The 23,997-nt window shown below is 48.3% G+C and overlaps 1 protein-coding gene across 2 annotated transcripts in view; it reads left to right on the top strand.

Annotated features, from left to right (window-relative positions):
- col5a1 (procollagen, type V, alpha 1) overlaps positions 1-23,997 on the top strand; it is a 653,133-nt gene that overhangs the window by 32,893 nt on the left and 596,243 nt on the right. For both annotated transcript variants that reach the window (XM_087998144.1, XM_087998143.1), the window contains exon 2: positions 14,869-15,036. In XM_087998144.1, the coding sequence (XP_087854270.1) occupies positions 14,869-15,036 (168 nt within the window). The remainder of the gene's footprint in view (positions 1-14,868; positions 15,037-23,997) is intronic.

The following is a 23,997-nucleotide window of genomic DNA, read 5'->3' on the forward strand; positions in this document are numbered from 1 at the left end:
GACATCCCCTCGATACTTTCCTCCAACCAGCTTAAAACTATGACCCCTCGTGTTAGTCATTTCTGCCCTGGGAAATAGTCTCTGGCTATCGACTCTATCTATGCCTCTCGTTATCTTGTATACCTCAATTAGGTCCCCTCTCCTCCTCCTTTTCTCCAATGAAAAAAGTCCAAGCTCAGTCAACCTCTCTTCATAAGATAAGCCCTCCAGTCCAGGCAGCATCCTGGTAAACCTCCTCTGAACCCTCTCCAAAGCATCCATATCTTTCCTATAATAGGGTGACCAGAACTGGACGCAGTATTCCAAGTGTGGTCTAACCAAAGTTTTATAGAGCTGCAACAAGATCTCATGACTCTCAAATTCAATCCCCCTGTTAATGAAAGCCAAAACACCATATGCTTTCTTAACAACCCTGTCCACTTGGGTGGCCAATTTAAGGGATCTATGTACCTGCACACCAAGATCCCTCTGTTCCTCCACACTACCAAAATCCTATCCTTAATCCTGTACTCAGTTTTCAAATTCGACCTTCCAAAATGCATCACCTCGCATTTATCCAGGTTGAACTCCATCTCAGCCCATCTCTGCATCCTGTCAATGTCCCGCTGCAGCCTACAGCAGCCCTCTATACTGTCAACGACACCTCCAACCTTTGTGTCATCTGCAAACTTGCTGACCCATCCTTCAATCGCCTCATCCAAGTCATTAATAAAAATTACAAACAGTAGAGGCCCAAGGACAGAGCCCTGTGGAACACTCACCACAGACTTCCAGGCAGAATATTTTCCTTCTACTACCACTCGCTGTCTTCTGTTGGCCAGCCAATTCTGTATCCAGACAGCTGTGTTCCCCTGAATCCCAATCCTCCTGACCTTCTTCTGAATGAGCCTACCATGGGGAACCTTATCAAATGCCTTGCTGAAGTCCATATACACCACATCCACAGCTCGACCCTCATCAACTTTTCTAGTCACATCCTCAAAGAACTCGATAAGGTTTGTGAGGCATGACCTGCCCCTCACAAAGCCGTGTTGACTGCATTTAATCAAACCATGCTCTTCCAGATGGTCATAAATCCTATCCCTCAGAATCCTTTCTAACACCTTGCAGATGACAGACGTGAGACTTACTGGTCTGTAATTGCCGGGGATTTCCCTATTTCCTTTCTTGAAGAGAGGAATTACATTTGCCTCCCTCCAGTCCTCAGGTACGACTCCAGTGGAGAGCGAGGATGCAAAGATCTTCGCAAGTGGCGAAGCAATTGCATTTCTCGTTTCCCAAAGTAGCCGAGGACAAATCTGGTCCGGGCCTGGCGACTTGTCAATCTTAATGTTTGACAAAATTTTCAGCACATCAGCTTCCTCTATCTCTATCCATTCCAGCATGCACACCTGCTCTTCAAAGGTTTCATTCACTACAAAGTTTGTTTCTTTCGTAAAGACAGAAGCAAAAAACTCATTTAGGGCTTCCCCTACCTCCTCAGACTCCACACACAAATTCCCTATGCTATCCCTGATCGGCCCTACTCTTTCTTTGACCATTCTCTTATTCCTCACATAAGTGTAAAATGCCTTTGTGTTCTCCCTAATCCGTTCTGCCAAGCCTTTCTCGTGCCTCCTCCTGGCTCTCCTCAGACCATTTTTGAGCTCCTTCCTTGCCTGCCTGTAATCCTCTAGAGCTGAGCTTGACCCTAGCTTCCTCCACCTTACATAAGCTACCGTCTTCCTTTTAACGAGAAGCTCCACCGCTCTCGTCATCCAAGGTTCCTTTACCTTACCACTTCTTGCCTGTCTTAGAGGGACATACTTATTCATCACTTGCAACAACTCTTCCTTAAACAGTCTCCACATGTCTATCGTGCCTTTACCATGGAACAATTGCTCCCAATCCATGCTTCCTAACACATGTCTAATCGCATCATAGTTTCCTCTTCCCCAATTAAATATCCTCCCATTTTGCCTAATCCTCTCCTTCTCCATAGCTATGTAGAGTGTGAGGCAGTTGTGGTCACTATCACCAAACTGCTCTCCCACCACAAGATCTGATACCTGCCCTGGCTTGTTTCCGAGCATCAAGTCTGGAATGGCCTCTCCCCTCGTCGGCCTGTCAACGTACTGAGTTAGGAAACCCTCCTGAACACACCTTACAAAAACAGCTCCATTCAAATCTTCTGCTCGAAGGAGGTTCCAATCAATATTGGGAAAGTTAAAGTCACCCATTACAACAACCCTACTACGTCCACACTTTTCCAAAATCTGCCGAGCTATGCTTTCTTCCATCTCCCTGCTGCTATTGGGGGGCCCCATAGCACCAGGTACTGATCCATGCTCTAAGTTCATCGCTTTTATTCCTGATACTCCTTGCGTTAAAGCAAACACACTTTAACTGATCCCTTGGTTCCTTCCCAGGAAAATCCTTCCCACTGGCTGGTCTACCTCTTGCTATTGCCTCATCTGCATCAATTCTCACCTCCGGTATACAGCTCAGGCTTATCCCAGTCTCATGATTATCTCAGTCCCAGGGTTATCCCAGTCCTGGGTTATCCCAGTCCCACGGTTATCCCAGTCCCAGGGTTATCCCAGTCCCAGGGTTATCCCAGTCTCAGGGTTATCCCTGTTCCAGGGTTATCTCAGTCCGAGGGTTATCTCAGTCCGAGGGTTATCCCAGTCCCAGGGTTATCCCAGTCTCAGGGTTATCCCAGTCTCAGGGTTATCCCAGTCCCAGGGTTATCCCCGTCTCAGGGTTATCCCCGTCTCAGGGTCGTCTCAGTCCCAGGACTGTCCCAGTCCAGGGTTATCTCAGTCCCAGAGTTATCTCAGTCTCAGGGTTATCCCAGTCTCAGGGTCGTCTCAGTCCCAGGGCTGTCCCAGTCCAGGGTTATCTCAGTCCCAGGGTTATCCCAGTCTCAGGGTTATCCCAGTCCCAGGGTTATCCCAGTCCCAGGGTTATCTCAGTCTCAGGGTTATCCCCGTCTCAGGGTTATCCCCGTCTCAGGGTCGTCTCAGTCCCAGGACTGTCCCAGTCCAGGGTTATCTCAGTCCCAGAGTTATCTCAGTCTCAGGGTTATCCCAGTCTCAGGGTCGTCTCAGTCCCAGGGCTGTCCCAGTCCAGGGTTATCTCAGTCCCAGGGTTATCTCAGTCCCAGGGTTATCTCAGTCCCAGGGTTATCCCAGTCCCAGGGTTATCTCAGTCCAGGGTTATCTAATTTTGGGGTCTTTTATATCCTCTGGAATCCAACAGAAAGAGAGATGGTCTCATTGAAACCTGGGAATTCCTTCAGCAGTTTGATCAAGAGGATTCTGGAAGGCTGTTTACCCTGGGCCAGGGAATCTAGATCAGGGGGTCATACATTTTCATAGGAGGGTCAGAGAGTCAGAGAGCTGTACAGCATGGAAACAGACCCTTCAGTCCAACTCATCCATGGTGACCAGATATCCGAAATAAATCCAGTCCCATTTGCCAGCATTTGGCCCATATACCTCTAAACCATTCCTATTCATTTACCCATCCAGATGCCTTTTAAATATTGAAATTGTACCAGCCCCCACCACTTCCTCTGGCAGCTCATTCCATACATCCACCAACCTCTATGTGAAAAAGTTAACCCTTATATCACTTTTAAACCTTTCCTCTCTGACATTAAACCTATGTCCTCTTGTTTTAAACTCCCCAAATCCAGGTAAAAAGATCTTGACTAACCCCCCTGTCCATGCCCCTCATGATTTTATAAATCTCTGTAAGGTCACCCCTTAGCCTCCGATGCTCCAGGGAAAATAGTCCCAGCCTATTCAGCTCAAACCCTCCAACCTCAGCAACATCCTTCTAAATCTTTTCTGCATCCTTTCAAGTTTAACAACATCCTTCCTATAGCATGGAAACCTGAATTGAAAGCAGAATTTCAAAAATGTCCTCCCAACATAACCTCCCAACTTCCATATTCAAAGCATTGACTAATAAAGGAAAGCATACCAAACACCTTCTTCACTATCCTATCTACCTGCAACTCTACTTTCAAGGAGCTATGAACCTGCACTCCAAGGTCTCTTTGTTTGGCAACACTCTCTAAGACCCTACTATTCAAGTGTATACGTCCTGCCCTGATTTGCCGTACCAAAATGCAACACATCACATTTATCTAAAATTACATCTGCCAATATTTGCCCATCTGATCAAAGTTCCATTGTACTCTGAGACAGCCCTCTTTGCTGTCCACTACACCACCGATTTGGTGTCATTTGCAAACTTACTAACCATTCCTCCTATATTCACATGCAAATCATTTATATGAATGACAAAGGCAGTGCACCCAAGGCAGCGCACCATTGGTCACAGGCTTCCTGTCTGAAAAACAATCCTGTACCACAAGCCTCTGTCTTCTACCTTCATACCAATTCAGTGAACCTTTGGAATTCTCTGCTCCAGATTTTTATGGATTTTCTGTCATTAGATTTGTTCGAGAGAGAGATGGATTTTTGCACAAAATCAGAATTGCTGTACATGGAAATAGAGCAGGTGTTGAAAATAGAATGCGTAGCTGGTTTGAGGAGCAGAATGGTCTATTCCTGCTCCTAATTTCTTTGTCTACTATAACATGTGATAGCAGGCTCTGAGGTAACATAGTCCGTTCTGTGATTATTAGTCTCCAAAGCGTTACTGACAGTGTCACAGTGGCATAAAACGAGCTATTCTTTTCATGCACTGGGTCTTGGTCCATCTGGAACAACTGTGTCTATTATGGCTCGTGCAGGAGATCCATGATGTTCATTATTCATCAAACTTTGACATTTCCCTTGGATTCATTGGAATATTTAACCACCCACAGGAACTTAACATTGTATCACAGCTCTCTCTGTGTTCCTGACCTTTCAAACCCAGTGTAGGTTTGTTTTGGAAATTCTCATTCACGGAGAGCTATGCAACTGTTATCTGGAACCTTCCAAGCCTTTGCTTTCTGGAGCCCTGTCAAACTCTGCTTCACAGGAATCTCCTCAAGGGACCAATTAACAGCTGTTCCTCAATTTGAGGATGATAGCCATGGAGGGTCATTGCCTACTGCTATTAGTCTTCATTTTTTAAACACATTCATTCATGGGATCTTGGTGTCCCTGGCTGGGCCAGCATCTATTGCCTGTCGCGAGTTGCCTTTTGAAAAAGTGATGGGTGCTTCCATTTTGAACTTGTGCAGACCATGAGCTGTGGGTAGATCCACAATGCCTTTGGGGAGGGAATTTGACTCAGCGACACTGAAGGAATGGCGAAATATTTCCAAGTCAGGATGGTGAGTGGGTTGCAGGAAAACTTGCAGGGGATAGTGTTCAATGTATCCGTTCCCCTTGACCTTCTAGACAGAAGTGGTCATGGGTTTGGAGGGTGCTGACTAAGGAGCCTTGGTGAATTTCTGCAATGCATCTTGTAGATAGTACACACTGCTGCTACTATTGCCACAGACGATAGTCATTCCAGCCCATCGAGTCTGTGCCAGCTGAATAAACTAGCCTCTATTCTAATCCCATTTCCCAGCCTCCAATCTGTGACTTGCAGGTTGCAGTGTTTCAGGAGCAGATCCAGGTTCCTTTTAAATGAATCGAGGGTTTCCATCCCAAACACCAAACAGGGCAGTGAATCCCAGAGACACCCCTCACCTTGTTGGGGGAAGGTCTCTCCTCATGGGCCCTTTAATTCTTCTACCAATCCCCATCAATCACAGTTCCACGGTAACTGACTGTTCTGCTGGGAAAACAGCTCTTCCAGGGCGCCTCTATTGAATCCTCTCATTATTTTATACACCTCAATTAAGGCAGCTCTCAGTTCCTTTTGTTATACCAATCAATTCTACTAATCCAAACATGTCTCAATTCTGCAATTTTCAAGCCTTGGTAACATGCTTGTAAATCTCCACTGTACTCTCTCTGGAGCAATTGTGAACTCGCTGTATTATAGAGACCAGAACTGTACACAAACCTCTATAACCAGGGTCTATGTAATTCCACCATCAAAATTCAACACACACTGACTCTCACTGGGGTACGGCTCCCACACACACTGACTCTCACTGGGGTACGGCTCCCACACACACTGACTCTCACTGGGGTACAGCTCCCACACTCACTGTCTCTCACTGGGGTACAGCTCCCACACTCACTGTCTCTCACTGGGGTACAGCTCCCCCACACACTGACTCTCATTGGGGTACAGCTCCCACACACACTGACTCTCACTGGGGTACAGCTCCCCCACACACTGACTCTCACTGGGGTACACCTCCCACACACACTGACTCTCATTGGGGTACAGCTCCCACACACACTGACTCTCACTGGGGTACAGTCCCACACACACTGACTCCCATTGAATAAAAACTGCTGGAAATATTTCTGAACATTACTATCAGATGGGAGTGTCTTAATCCCATCAAAAACAATCAAACCTGGAAGCTCAGAGTGTTGAAGGGGAAAATCAAATCGTTTCCAGTTTCATTGATAGGGTGCAGGGTAGCTCCATGTCTGCTTTCTTTAATCAAACGGTGTCTGAGATTGGGCTGTGCCTTTTCGTAAAGCCTTTCAGCAGCACCTGGTCTTTGATCTATTTTCAAAGTTACTGGAGGGCATTGTTGGGAGTGGTGGGGGATGAGGAGATCCTCTGATTTTCAGAACCAGACAGTAACCTGCAGCCGGCTGTACAGCATGGCAAGCTGTGTAACTATACAATGCACATAACCATGGAGGAGACACTGAGACACACACGGACTGTCTAGGAACTGATAGTGCAACATGTACAAACACCCATAGGGGCTATACAGGAGCTGACACTGACACACACACATACAGACACACACAGACACAAATGGACTGTACAGGAGCTGACACTGACTCTCTCTCTCGCACACAGGGACTGTACAGGAGCTGACACTGACAAACACACACGCACACACAGGGACTGTACAGGAGCTGACACTGACACACGCGCGCGCACACACACACACACACACATAGGGACTGTACAGGAGCTGACACTCAGACACAAACACACACACACACACAGAGCGTCCTAGCTTGTCCACACACGCACACACACACATACACGGACTGTACAGGAGCTGATACTGACTCTCTCTCTCTCTCTCACACACACACACACAGACAGACTGTACAGAAGCTGACTCTGACACACACACACATGCACAGGGACTGTACAGGAGCTGACACTGACTCACACTCATACATACACACAAACACACACATAGGGACTGCACAGGAGCCAACACTGACTCACACACACAGAGTCCTAGCTTGCCCAACACCTCCCTACAGCTCAGATTGTTGAGTTATGACAACATTCTTGTAAATTTCTTCCGCACTCTTTCCAGTTTAATAACATCCTTTCTATAGCAAGGTGACCAAAACTGAACACAATACTCCAAGTGCAGCCTCACTAACGTCCTGTACAACTGCAACATAACTTCCCAACTTCTATACTCACTGCCCTGACTGATGAAGGCCAGTGTACCAAAAGCCTTCTTCACTGCCCTGTCTGCCTGTGATTCCATTTTCAGAGAAATATGCACCTGAACTCCAAGATCCATCTGTTACACTACACTCCTTAAGGCCGTACCATCCACCATGAAACTCCTATCTTCATTTGACTTTCCAAAACGCAAGACCTTACGCTTATCTGTATTAAACTCTATTTGCCATTTCTTGGCCCACTTCCTCAGCTGATCAAGGTCCTGCTGCAATTTCTGATAACCTTCCTCACGGTCCATGATGCCCTCTATTTTAGTGTCATCTGCAAACTTACTACTCATGCCTTTGGTAAGGGTGTGGAATGCCCTACCTGCCAATGTAGTCAACTCAGCCACATTAGGGAGATTTAAACAATCCTTGGATAAGCACATGGATGATTTTGGGATAGTGCAGGGGACAAGCTGAGAATAGTTCACAAGTCGGCGCAACATCGAGGGCTGAAGGGCCTGCTCTGTACTGTATTGTTCTATGTCCTATGCCTTGTATAGTCTCATCCAAATCATTGATATGGATAACAAACAGCAATGGGCTCAACACTGACCCCGAGGCACTCCACTAGTCACAGTCTCCTGTCCAACAAGCTTCCTTCCACTATTAGTGGGCGGCACGGTGGCACAGTGGTTAGCACTGCTGCCTCACAGCGCCAGAGACCCGGGTTCAATTCCCGCCTCAGGCGACTGACTGTGTGGAGTTTGCACATTCTCCCCGTGTCTGCGTGGGTTTCCTCCGGGTGCTCCGGTTTCCTCCCACAGTCCAAAGATGTGCAGGTCAGGTGAATTGGCCATGCTAAATTTTCCGTAGTGTTAGGTAAGGGGTAAATGTAGGGGTGTGGGTGGTTTGCGCTTCGGCGGGTCGGTGTGGACTTGTTGGGCCAAAGGGCCTGTTTCCACACTGTAAAGTAATCTAATCTATTTCCCTCTGCTTCCTACCATCAAACCAACTGTGTATCCAATTTGCCAGTTCCTCATGGATTCTGTGCAGTGTAACCTTCCAGAGCAGCCTCCCATGTGGAACTTTATCGAAGACCTTACTGAAATCCATACAGACTACATCTACCGCCCTGCCCTCACCAACCTTCCTGGTCACTTCATCAAAGAATTGTAACAAATTGGTGAAGCATGATCTCCCACGCACTTCCCATAGACTTCTTTATGCAGTCTCTCTGTGAAATGCTCACATTCAACAGTGAGAGTTATTTTGCTTCATCCTTTCACATTCTGCCCAGGCTGCTTAAGATACCTTTCACGTTCTGTCTAGAAAACACTCAGGAACTCAGGATTCCTGAAGAAGGGCTTATGCCCGAGACGTCGATTCTCCTGTTCCTTGGATGCTGCCTGACCTGCTGCGCTTTTCCAGCAACACATTTTCAACTAACTTGCATGCACCAATGAGCAACAGAGTTTTGTTTTGCCTTCTCACACCTTATAGAAGCCATAGAACTTTCCTCACAAAGCATAACACAAATTTCCTGAGGTCTGCTGGCTAATCTGCTTTGCTTGAGCAAGGTCCAGTTTTCTTTTGGCCACTTTATCTGCTCAGTTATATTTTAAAAAGAAAGGAGAAATGTCTCCATTTCACCACATTTTGGGAAGGCCGTGCACAAATTTAAACAGCTTGGACTAGACACTGATCTTTCTCCATCTGAATGTTCCCACAGTCAGAGGCCCCTTGTTTTAATTCCAGCCTTTTAATCTGCTATTCCTTTTCTCAATCCTTTCCACTTGCTTAAAATGCTCTTTCCCTTTCTTTCCCATCTCTCTGGAGTCCTTCTTCTTCATGTTTACATTTTTCAGTTCTATTCCTTTTAGTATTTCAAGCTGCTTTATCTCCAATTGAACTTCCACTAACTCAATTGCATCACCATCCGGTTTATTTTGCTATTCTTTCAATTTCAAACATGGTGTTATTACCTTCATTGCATCTGTCATCCTAGCCCCTACCTTTAACTCTAACTTTACCTCTAACTCCTCTGACAAGTTAATTTAGCTTAATCTTGGTTGTTTTCTGAAAATTGTTCAGCGATAATTTTACAATAATGCACAAGAAACCCCATTATCCTTCACTAATCACTAATACCCAATTTCAAATAAACTAATGACCTTGTTGGTAACCTGCAACAGGACACCTCATTTTATATAATGACTGAGCCTCGAGGGGAGCTGTATCTCCCTAGTTCCATGACTACATGGGTATAACATCAAAATACCTTTTCCCATTTACCAAGATGATGAATTAATTAGCTTACCTAAATCAGGTTTTTAATGAAATGATCTACAATTAGGTTTTCATTGCATTTATTAGATTATTATCAAAATAAAACTTATACAAATGAAGATTCAATATTTGGTTAACATACACAGTCAGTAATATAACCATGTAAATGCTTATCCCTCTAATTATTCCCGAAACGTGTACAGACATATCTACAGAGTCACTCTCTATTCAAGCAAAAGAGAAAAAAATAATTTTTCTGCAGAGATTGAGTTTCTGAAATAAAACATTTTAGCAAATGAATCTTGAAGGCAAAAGAATAGATCTTAGAACATTCCAGAGTCTATTACTGTGATGTACGTACGAGTGGTCATATCGTGAATCACACACACTTATCTCTGAAGTCTTGACAGACACAGCTTGTTCAGGAATTAGTGTATTGAAAAGTTCCTGTAATTACTCTTTCAGAAGAACAAATCATAGAATCCCTCCAGTGTGGAAACAGGCCATTCAGTCCAACAAGTCCACATTGACCCTCCCAAGGATAACCCACCCTAGACCCTTTCCCTACACTATTATTCCACATTTACCCCTGGTTAATGCACCTAACCTACACATCCCTGGACACTATGGGCAACTTAGCATGGCCAATTCACCTAACGTATACATCTTTGGAATGTGGGAGAAAACCCACGCAGACACGGAAGAATGTGTAAACTCCACATTGACAGTCGCCCGATGCTAGAATCGGACCCTGGTCCCTGGCGCTGTGAGGCAGCAGTACTAACCATTGAGCCACCGTGCCGCCTGATTTCACCCTGAACTCAAAAAGAATGCTCTTTTCAGAAAGGGGAGAGATCAGCTGGGTAGCTATTCCTTGCAGGATTCTTGTCCCCAACTAATTATAGATACTAGGAACAGTCTTATCCAGTCAGTGTTGAAACGACTTCAGCAGTGTTGGCAACAACAGGCTGTTCGCAACAATCACACAATTTCTAGGAAGCCATGTTACCGAATTCTTCCATGTCCACAGTGACCTTTCTCTGACTTGTTAAATAAATCACCACAATCTGAAATAAATTCCTTTCTCCACAATCCTTCAAATATTAAACATGAAGCATCTGGTAACACTAAGACATACACACGGACTGTACAGGAGCGGAGACACAGACACTCCTAGACTGTACCATATCAGACAGCAGTAAATTATTGCTATTTATATATGTAGCAAGTTGCGGTTTATTTGTCCTGACTCCAGGTCCTGATCCTGAAGCCTGATTTGCTTAAATTCCTTGATCTTACATTGGCTGAATACAGCTCTGAAGAGAAACACAGATGTGAGGGAAATCTGGGGCTGGGTCAGGTATAACACTTGTTATCGAGTCATAGAGATTTACAGCATGGAAACAGACCCTTTGGTCCAACCCATCCATGCCGACCAGATATCCCAACACAATCCAGTCCCACCTGCCATCACCCGGCCCATATCCCTCCAAACCCTTCCCATTCATATACCCATCCAAATGCCTCTTAAATGTTGTAATTGTACCAGCCTCCACCACATCCTCTGGCAGCTCATTCCATACACGCACCACCCTCTGTGTGAAAAAGTTGAATCAAGAGACTTATCTCCAAAAACATATAATGAAGAAAGAATCCACTATACTCACTACTGCAGCCTTTCTCTTTGACCATAGAGTAGTACAGCACAGAAATAGACCCTTCCGTCCAACTTGTCTGAGCCAAGCAGACATGCCAATGTGACCCTAGTCCCATCTGCCAGCATTTGGCCCATCACCCCCTGAACCCTTCCTGTTCATATACCCATCAGTAGTAATTGTACTCGCTTCTACAACTTCCTCTGGCACCTTGTTCCATATATGCACCAGCCTCTGCATGAAAAAGATACCCCTCAGGTCCTTTTTAAATCTTTCCTCTCACCTTAAACCCATGCTATCTAGTTTTAGACTCCCCCGTCAGAGAATGCTGTGAAAAATCTAATTTAAATACTTAGACCTGATCCCTCCTGACTCTCTGATTTCCACCATGCCCTTCTCACCTCATCAAATCAATGAGCAGGTGAATGGAATGGTAGCCTATACCTTGATGCTTGAATATAACAGTCTGAATATTACCCTTGAGTGATGTACAGTTCTAATTCGACCATATCTGTTGCACTGTGTTCAATCCTGTCCACTGCACCTCTGGAATAATAATCAGTGATACAAAGACAGGGAAAGACTCACATTTATGTTGTATCATTTATGACCTCGAAGCATGTTCCAGCCAGTGAAATCTCTGTTGTAATGTGCCTTGGACAGGACTTGAGCTGAGTCACCAAAATGATTCCAGCGAGAAAAGGGTTAACCTAACCCCAGCGTCTTCATCAGCATAAAGAACACCCTTTCCCAGCTACAGTCAGTTCTGACAAAGGCTCACTGGATTTGAAATGTTAACTGTGTTCCTGTCTCCACAGAGAGTGCCAGATTTAGGAGTCATAGAGTCATACAGCATGGAAACAGACCCTTCAGTCCAAGCAGTCCATACCAAACGTAATCCTAAACTAGCTTAGTCCCACCTGCCCAGCGCTGGTCCTGGTCCATCTCCCTCCAAATCTTTCCTATTCATGTACTTACCTAAGTGTCTTTTAAACGTCGTAACTGTCTGCATCCTCCACTTCCTCTGGAAGTTCATTCCACACACAAACCACCCTCTGTGTTTTTTAAATTTCTCTGCTCTCACCTTAAAAATATGTCCCCTAGTCTTGAAATCCCCACCCTAGGGAAAAGTTACCTATCATGAACCCTATCTATGCCCCTCATGAGGGTTACCGCTTAACCTCCTACGCCCCAGTGAAAAAAAAGTCCCAGCCTATCCAACCTTTTTTTATAATTCAACTTTGTCTGTGTTTGTTCCAGATTTCCGGCATCTGCAGTTCTTTGTTTTATTTAAATGATGAGGTCAGATCACCAGGATCAGTCTCCTCCTATCCTGAGTCTCGAAGAATGACAGTGGCCAAGTTGAGGGGATTAAAATGATTAAAAGAGTTTCATTTCAATGTCTCCTGTTTGTATGACGATGGACTGCAGTGAATGTGGACTTGCTGAAGGCTCTGCAGGAGTCCTCCTTGGAGAAGGGGAGATTTAATCAACGCTGTTCTACATTGGGATAGGGTTTGATTGCGTGAATGAGGAGAAACAGTTCGCAGGGTTAAGGGGGTCAGTGACCAGACAGACACAAATTGAATGGAATCTGTAAAAGAGCCAGAGAGGACAGGAGGACAGTGGTTTTCATGCAGTGGGTTGTTGTGGTCTGAACCACACTGCCTGAAAGGGCAAACTTTCCAAAGGGAATTGGTGAAATACACAAAGAGGAAGCAGAATAAAGCAACAGGGAATGGAAGAAAGAAGCGGCACAATAGTATTTACACTGAAGTATAAGATTCAAGAGCGAAAGCTGTTCAAACCAGCAGTCATATCCCTGGAGTACTGTGAAACATTGTGAGCTCTTTGTTTAAGGAATGATAGACTGGCATTGGAGACAGTCCAGAGAAGGTTTGCAGGGACTGCCTTATGAGGGGAGATTGTGAGGGTTGGGTCGTACTCATCTTTATTTAGTCATTCACAGAATGTAGGCCTTGCTGACTAGGCCAGCATTTAGTATCCATTCCTAATTGCCTAGAAGCCAGTTTAGAGTAAATCACACTGCTCTGCGTCTAGAGCAGCCAGACCAGTCGAGGGGGGCAGTTTCCTTCCCTAAACGACATTGGTGAAACAGATAGTTTTTCTGACAAATGACAATGGATTCATTATCATAATTTAATCTCTTAATTCCAGATATTTATTGAATTAAAATTCCACCATCTGCCATGGTGGTTTTCAAACCTGGGTGCCCAGAACATTCTAGATCAGAGTGGTGCTGGAAAAGCACAGCAGGTCAGGCAGCATCCGAGGAGCAGGAAAATCGACGTTTCGGGCAAAAGCCCTACATCAGGAATAGAGGCAGAGAGCCTGAAGGGTGGAGAGATAAACTAGAGGAGGGTGGGGGTGGGGAGAGAGTAGCATAGAGTACAATAGGTGAGTGGGGGAGGGGATGGAGGTGATAGGTCAGGGAGGAGAGTGGAGTGGATAGGTGGAATTTGATCCAGAATCTGGTTTTCAGCATCTGCAGTCAATGTTTTTGCCCAGAACATTCCCTGGGTCCAGCGATAATACCACTAGGCCATTGCCTCCCCAAATAAAGTTTTAAAGAATGAGAGGTGACTTTATTGAAACATTCAGATTCTTGGGGAGCTTGACAGGAGAGATGTGGACAGGTTGTTTTCCCCGGTCGGGGAGTCCAGGACATGAGCATATATTCTCAGAGTGAGGACTTGTACATTGAAGACAGAAATGAGGAGGAATGTCTTCTCTCAGAGGGGCGTGAAGGTGTGGAATTCTTTACCACAGAAGGCTGGTAGGGACTGGTTGTTAAGTATTTTCAAGGTTGAGACAGACAGATTTTTAATCAGAAAGGGGACCAGGGTTATGGGAAAAGGCAGGAAAGGGGAGTAGAATATTATCAGATCAGCAATGATCTCATTGAATGGAGAAACAAACTTGATTGGCCAAATGGCCTACCTCTGCTCTTACATAAAAGAGACACAGAGACTAGGAGCAGGCGGAGGCCATTCAGCCCTTCAAGCCTGCTCCACCATTCAATATGATCATGACTGGTCATCCAGTTCCATACTTTGTTCCCACATTCTCCCCATACTCTTTGATATCTTCAGCCCTAAGAACAGATCTAACGTCTTCTTGAAAATACTGGGCCTCAACACATGTGGCAGAGGGGAGGTGACAACTTAGTGTCTTATGGTCTAACTTTTCAAAGAGTCACTACATTCTTCATGTGCGATATGGCCGCTTGTTTCACTTTGTGATTCGGACTTCCATCGCCTCAGCTGTCCAGGGAATGGTTTATTGTGCAGCACCGTCCCCTTTAAACTGACAGCCAATGGGTAAATGTGCAGACAAATTGTGTCAATAATGTTTAAAAATAAATTGGCTGTTGGGAGAGTTGAGGGTGGGATGATTTCTTGGAAGGTTCAGGCAGTTGTCAGCTGAATAATAATCACCATCTTTTCATTCAACAGTGGAGCCAGTGGACGTCCTGAAAATTCTAGAACTTCACAATTTACCTGAAGGAATAGAGAGAACGATAGGTTTTTGTGCCAACAGGAAGACAACAAGGACTGCAGATGTTGCCTATACCGTAACCAAATCAGCCCAGCTCAGTGCTCCGACCAAACAGTTATACCCAGGTAAGACCAATCCTCTTTATGTCTCTTTGTAGTGTGCAATGAAAAAGGGTTAGTTTGTGATCTCCATAGTAAAGGATCTGGGGAAGAGTGAGGATAGCATGGTAGAACATGACCTTAAGTTTGAGAATGATATGGTTAACTTCAAAGCTAGGCCTTCTAAACAAAGCCAATTACAAGGGTGTGGGAGATCACTTGTTTGCCATAGATTGCAAAACTAGATTAAAGGGTGAGATGATAGATAGTAACAGCAAAGAGTCTTAAAAATCATAATTCCCTACAAATATATATCCCATTGGGAAGTAAAAATAACTCCACTGGACAAGTGTTACAGCAATGGCCAACTGGACAGATTAGATTTAAAGAGCCAGTTTTGATGGCAATACTTGCATCAAGGATTTTTAAAAATCTGCAACAGAGGAATGAGGGATTGATAAAAGAGAGGAAGTGGCAGGAATTCTAAAAAAAAATCAGATTAGAAGAAATTTAAATAGCATTTAAAATAAAGTAGAGAATAGGAAAAGCAAACAAGCCACCCATAAGACTGAGTAACAGCGATGATAATATAATAAGGAAATGGCAGACTTCAGATAAATATTTTATGTCTGGCTTCACAGAGGAAAAGGCAGAACATTCTGGATATAGTGGGGAAGCAAGGGTATAGCGGGAGTGAAGAACGTCAATATTTAGTAGAAGTACTGGAGAAATTAATGGAGCTAAAAATCACCAAATCCCTTGGAGCTGATGGACTACATGCAGGGACAGTTAGAGTCATAGAGTCATAGAGATATACAGACCCCTCGGTCCAACTCGTCCATGCCGACCAGATATCCCAACCTAACCTAGTTCCATTTGCCAAAACTTGGCCCACATCCCTCTAAACCCTTCCTGTTCATGTACCCATCCAGATGGCTTTTAAATGTTGTAATTGTACCGGCCTGCACGACCTCCTCTGGCAGATCATTCCACCCTCTGCTGAAAAAGTTGCCCCTAAGGTCCCTTTGATATCTTTATCCTCTCACTCTAAAGCTTTCTTCATTTACATAGTCAGGTACAAAGTAAAGGCAGACTAAGGTGAACATTTCACGAAAATTCCTGCTCTTTAAGAAAAGTAGGAAAGAGAAGTCAAGGAATTAATGGCCCCATAACCTGATGTCAGTAACAGACAAGATGCTGAAGTGTAGGAATGTTGCAAGGGGTGGTTCTATTAAAAGAAGCAAGCCTCGGTGTAATTATAAGGTCTGAGTGCAAACATATTGAGAATACTGTGTGCAATTATGGTCACAGTACTGAAGGAAGGATAGAGCTGTCTGAGAGAAGGTGAAATGGAGTTTCAATAATTTGATTCTTGCAAGGAGGAGAAATCAAGGGAAATGTTCCCAGGACTATAGAAAAAAGATCAAAAGCATAAAATTCTCTGCAAGGTCAACGTCGACAGAAACATTGACTTCTTCACCTCCTGATGCAGCCTGGCTGGCTGTGTTTTTCCAGACTCCTGTTTTGTCTACTCGAGGTTGATTCCGACAACTGATGAACCGAGAGCAGGATGCACAATCTGAGAATAGGGCAATGGGTAGAACCTTTGATGGAACTGTGACACTCCCCACCCACTCCATCACTGACACACTCCCATCACTGACACAGGCCCAACACTGACACACTCCCATCACTGACACAGTACCATCACTGACACAGGCCCATCACTGACACAGGCCCAACACTGACACAGGCCCAACACTGACACAGGCCCAACACTGACAACCCCCCATCACTGACACCCCCCCATCACTGACACCCTCCCATCACTGACATCCCCCCATCACTGACACAGGCCCAACACTTACACACCCCCAGCACTGACACAGGCCCAACACTGACAACCCCCATCACTGACACCCCCCCAACACTGACACACTCCCATCACTGACACAGGCCCATCACTGACACAGGCCCAACACTGACACAGGCCCAACACTGACACAGGCCCAACACTGACAACCCCCCATCACTGACATCCCCCCATCACTGACACCCCCCATCACTGACATCCCCCCATCACTGACACAGGCCCAACACTGACACCCCCCCATCACTGTCACAGGCCCAACACTGACACACCCCCATCACTGACACAGGCCCATCACTGACACAGGCCCAACACTGACACACTCCCAACACTGACACTCCCCCATCACTGACAACTCCCATCACTGACACAGGCCCAACACTGACACACTCCCAACACTGACACTCCCCCATCACTGACAACTCCCATCACTGACACAGGCCCAACACTGACACACTCCCAACACTGACACTCCCCCATCACTGACAACTCCCATCACTGACACAGGCCCAACACTGACACAGGCCCAACACTGACACAGGCCCAACACTGACAACCCCCCATCACTGACATCCCCCCATCACTGACACCCCCCCATCACTGACATCCCCCCATCACTGACACAGGCCCAACACTTACACACCCCCAGCACTGACACAGGCCCAACACTGACAACACCCCATCACTGACACCCCCCCATCACTGACACCCCCCCATCACTGACACAGGCCCAACACTGACACAGGCCCATCACTGATATCCCCCCATCACTGACACAGGCCCAACACATACACACCCCCAGCACTGACACAGGCCCAACACTGACAACCCCCCATCACTGACACCTCCCCATCACTGACACAGGCCCATCACTGACACCCCCCCATCACTGACACAGGCCCAACACTGACACCCCCCCATCACTGACACAGGCCCAACAATGACACACTCCCAACACTGACACAGGCCCATCACTGACACAGGCCCAACACTGACACACTCCCATCACTGACACAGGCCCAACACTGACACACTCCCATCACTGATACAGGCCCATCACTGACACAGGCCCAACACTGACACACTCCCATCACTGACACAGGCCCAACACTGACACACTCCCATCACTGACACAGGCCCATCACTGACACACTCCCATTACTGACACACTCCCATCACTGACACAGGCCCAACACTGACACACTCCCATCACTGACACAGGCCCAACACTGACACACCATCATCACTGACACACCCCCATCACTGACACACTCCCATCACTGATACAGGCCCAACACTGTCACAGGCCCAACACTGACACACTCCCATCACTGTCACAGACCCAACACTGACACACTCCCATCACTGACACACTCCCATCACTGTCACAGGCCCAACACCGACACACTCCCATCACTGTCACAGGCCCAACACTGACACACCCCCATCACTGACACAGGCCCATCACTGACACAGGCCCAACACTGACACACTCCCAACACTGACACTCCCCCATCACTGACAACTCCCATCACTGACACAGGCCCATCACTGACACAGGCCCAACACTGACACAGGCCCAACACTGACACAGGCCCAACACTGACAACCCCCCATCACTGACATCCCCCCATCACTGACACCCCCCCATCACTGACATCCCCCCATCACTGACATCCCCCCATCACTGACACAGGCCCAACACTTACACACCCCCAGCACTGACACAGGCCCAACACTGACAACCCCCCATCACTGACACCCCCCCATCACTGACACCCCCCCATCACTGACACAGGCCCAACACTGACACAGGCCCATCACTGACATCCCCCCATCACTGACACAGGCCCAACACTTACACACCCCCAGCACTGACACAGGCCCAACACTGACAACCCCCCATCACTGACACCCCCCCATCACTGACACCCCCCCATCACTGACACAGGCCCAACACTGACACCCCCCCATCACTGACACAGGCCCAACAATGACACACTCCCAACACTGACACAGGCCCATCACTGACACAGGCCCAACACTGACACACTCCCATCACTGACACAGGCCCAACACTGACACACTCCCATCACTGATACAGGCCCATCACTGACACAGGCCCAACACTGACACACTCCCATCACTGACACAGGCCCAACACTGACACACTCCCATCACTGACACAGGCCCATCACTGACACACTCCCATCACTGACACACTCCCATCACTGACACAGGCCCAACACTGACACACTCCCATCACTGACACAGGCCCAACACTGACACACCATCATCACTGACACACCCCCATCACTGACACACTCCCATCACTGATACAGGCCCAACACTGTCACAGGCCCAACACTGACACACTCCCATCACTGACACACTCCCATCACTGTCACAGGCCCAACACCGACACACTCCCATCACTGTCACAGGCCCAACACTGACACACCCCCATCACTGACACAGGCCCATCACTGACACAGGCCCAACACTGACACACTCCCAACACTGACACTCCCCCATCACTGACAACTCCCATCACTGACACAGGCCCATCACTGACACACTCCCATCACTGACACAGGCCCAACACTGACACACTCCCATCACTGACACAGGCCCAACACTGACACAGGCCCAACACTGACACACTCCCATCACTGACACCCCCCCATCACTGACACACTCCCATCACTGACACACCCCCATCACTGATACAGGCCCAACACTGACACACTCCCATCACTGACACACTCCCATCACTGATACAGGCCAAACATTGACACAGGCCCAACACTGACACTCTCCCTTCACTGACACAGGCCCAACACTGACACTCTCCCATCACTGACACAGGCCAAACACTGACACACTCCCATCACTGACACAGGCCCATCACTGACACAGGCCCAACACTGACACACTCCCATCACTGACACAGGCCCAACGCTGACACACTCCCATCACTGACACAGGCCCAACGCTGACACACTCCCATCACTGACACAGGCCGAACACTGACACACTCCCATCACTGACACAGGCCGAACACTGAAACACCGTCATCACTGACACACCCCCATCACTGACACACTCCCATGACTGACACACTCCCATCACTGACACAGGGACAACACTGACACTACCCCATCACTGACATAGGCCCAACACTGACACACTCCCATCACTGACACAGGCCCAACACTGACACATCCCATCACTGACACACTCCCATCACTGACACACTCCCATCACTGACACAGGCCCAACACTGACACACTCCCATCACTGATACAGGCCCATCACTGACACAGGCCCAACACTGACACACTCCCATCACTGACACAGGCCCAACACTGACACACTCCCATCACTGACACAGGCCCATCACTGACACACTCCCATTACTGACACACTCCCATCACTGACACAGGCCCAACACTGACACACTCCCATCACTGACACAGGCCCAACACTGACACACCATCATCACTGACACACCCCCATCACTGACACACTCCCATCACTGATACAGGCCCAACACTGTCACAGGCCCAACACTGACACACTCCCATCACTGTCACAGACCCAACACTGACACACTCCCATCACTGACACACTCCCATCACTGTCACAGGCCCAACACCGACACACTCCCATCACTGTCACAGGCCCAACACTGACACACCCCCATCACTGACACAGGCCCATCACTGACACAGGCCCAACACTGACACACTCCCAACACTGACACTCCCCCATCACTGACAACTCCCATCACTGACACAGGCCCATCACTGACACAGGCCCAACACTGACACAGGCCCAACACTGACACAGGCCAAACACTGACAACCCCCCATCACTGACATCCCCCCATCACTGACACTCCCCCATCACTGACATCCCCCCATCACTGACATCCCCCCATCACTGACACAGGCCCAACACTTACACACCCCCAGCACTGACACAGGCCCAACACTGACAACCCCCCATCACTGACACCCCCCCATCACTGACACCCCCCCATCACTGACACAGGCCCAACACTGACACAGGCCCATCACTGACATCCCCCCATCACTGACACAGGCCCAACACTTACACACCCCCAGCACTGACACAGGCCCAACACTGACAACCCCCCATCACTGACACCCCCCCATCACTGACACCCCCCCATCACTGACACCCCCCCATCACTGACACCCCCCCATCACTGACACAGGCCCAACACTGACACCCCCCCATCACTGACACAGGCCCAACAATGACACACTCCCAACACTGACACAGGCCCATCACTGACACAGGCCCAACACTGACACACTCCCATCACTGACACAGGCCCAACACTGACACACTCCCATCACTGATACAGGCCCATCACTGACACAGGCCCAACACTGACACACTCCCATCACTGACACAGGCCCAACACTGACACACTCCCATCACTGACACAGGCCCATCACTGACACACTCCCATCACTGACACACTCCCATCACTGACACAGGCCCAACACTGACACACTCCCGTCACTGACACAGGCCCAACACTGACACACCATCATCACTGACACACCCCCATCACTGACACACTCCCATCACTGATACAGGCCCAACACTGTCACAGGCCCAACACTGACACACTCCCATCACTGACACACTCCCATCACTGTCACAGGCCCAACACCGACACACTCCCATCACTGTCACAGGCCCAACACTGACACACCCCCATCACTGACACAGGCCCATCACTGACACAGGCCCAACACTGACACACTCCCAACACTGACACTCCCCCATCACTGACAACTCCCATCACTGACACAGGCCCATCACTGACACACTCCCATCACTGACACAGGCCCAACACTGACACACTCCCATCACTGACACAGGCCCAACACTGACACAGGCCCAACACTGACACACTCCCATCACTGACACCCCCCCATCACTGACACACTCCCATCACTGACACACCCCCATCACTGATACAGGCCCAACACTGACACACTCCCATCACTGACACACTCCCATCACTGATACAGGCCAAACATTGACACAGGCCCAACACTGACACTCTCCCTTCACTGACACAGGCCCAACACTGACACTCTCCCATCACTGACACAGGCCAAACACTGACACACTCCCATCACTGACACAGGCCCATCACTGACACAGGCCCAACACTGACACACTCCCATCACTGACACAGGCCCAACGCTGACACACTCCCATCACTGACACAGGCCCAACGCTGACACACTCCCATCACTGACACAGGCCGAACACTGACACACTCCCATCACTGACACAGGCCGAACACTGAAACACCGTCATCACTGACACACCCCCATCACTGACACACTCCCATGACTGACACACTCCCATCACTGACACAGGGACAACACTGACACTACCCCATCACTGACATAGGCCCAACACTGACACACTCCCATCACTGACACAGGCCCAACACTGACACATCCCATCACTGACACACTCCCATCACTGACACACTCCCATCACTGACACAGGCCCAACACTGACATGCCCCCATCACTGACACAGGCCCAACACTGACACACCCCCATCACTGACACACTCCCATCACTGACACAGGCCCAACACTGACACACCCCCATCACTGACACACTCCCATCACTGACACAGGCCCAACACTGACACACTCCCATCACTGAAACAGGCCCAACACTGACACAGCCCCAACACTGACACACTCCCATCACTGACACAGGCCCAACACTGACACAGCCCCATCACTGACACACTCCCATCACTGACACGCTCCCATCACTGACACGCTCCCATCACTGATACACTCCCATCACTGACACACTCCCATCACTGACACCCCCCCCATCACTGACACACTCCCATCACTGACACACTCCCATCACTGACGCACATCCATCACTGATACACTCCCATCACTGACACCCCCCCATCACTGACACACTCCCATCACTGACACACTCCCATCACTGACACACTCCCATCACTGACACTCCCCCATCACTGACACACTCCCATCACTGACACACTCCCATCTCTGACACTCCCCCATCACTGATGCACTCCCATCACTGACACACTCCCATCACTGACACAGGCCCGACACTGACACACTCCCATCACTGACACTCCCCCAACACTGACACACTCCCGTCACTGACACACTCCCATCACTGACACACCCCCATCACTGACACGCTCCCATCACTGACACACTCCCATCACTGACACACTCCCCCATCACTGACACACTCCCATCACTGACACACTCCCATCACTGACACACTCCCATCACTGACACACTCCCATCACTGACACACTCCCATCACTGACACTCCCCCATCACTGACACACCCCCATCACTGACACACTCCCATCACTGACACACTCCCATCACTGACACCCCCCCATCACTGACACACTCCCATCACTGACACACTCCCATCACTGACACCCCCCCATCACTGACACACTCCCATCACTGACACACTCCCATCACTGACACACTCCCATCACTGATACACTCCCATCACTGACACCCCCCCATCACTGACATACTCCCATCACTGACACTCCCCCATCACTGACACACTCCCATCACTGACACACTCCCATCACTGACATACTCCCATCACTGACACTCCCCCATCACTGACACCCCCCCATCACTGACACCCCCCCCATCACTGACACGCTCCCATCACTGACACACTCCCACCACTGACACACTCCCACCACTGACACACTCCCAACACTGACACACTCCCATCACTGACACACTCCCAACACTGACACACTCCCATCACTGACACACTCCCATCTCTGACACTCCCCCATCACTGATACACTCCCATCACTGACACACTCCCATCACTGACACACTCCCATCACTGACACGCTCCCATCACTGACACACTCCCACCACTGACACACTCCCACCACTGACACACTCCCAACACTGACACACTCCCATCACTGACACACTCCCAACACTGACACACTCCCATCACTGACACACTCCCATCTCTGACACTCCCCCATCACTGATACAC

This window comes from Chiloscyllium plagiosum, unplaced genomic scaffold (genome assembly GCF_037043375.1).
Source record: "Chiloscyllium plagiosum isolate Xiang-an unplaced genomic scaffold, Cpla_swu_hap1 HiC_scaffold_21, whole genome shotgun sequence".
Lineage (NCBI taxonomy): Eukaryota > Metazoa > Chordata > Chondrichthyes > Orectolobiformes > Hemiscylliidae > Chiloscyllium > Chiloscyllium plagiosum.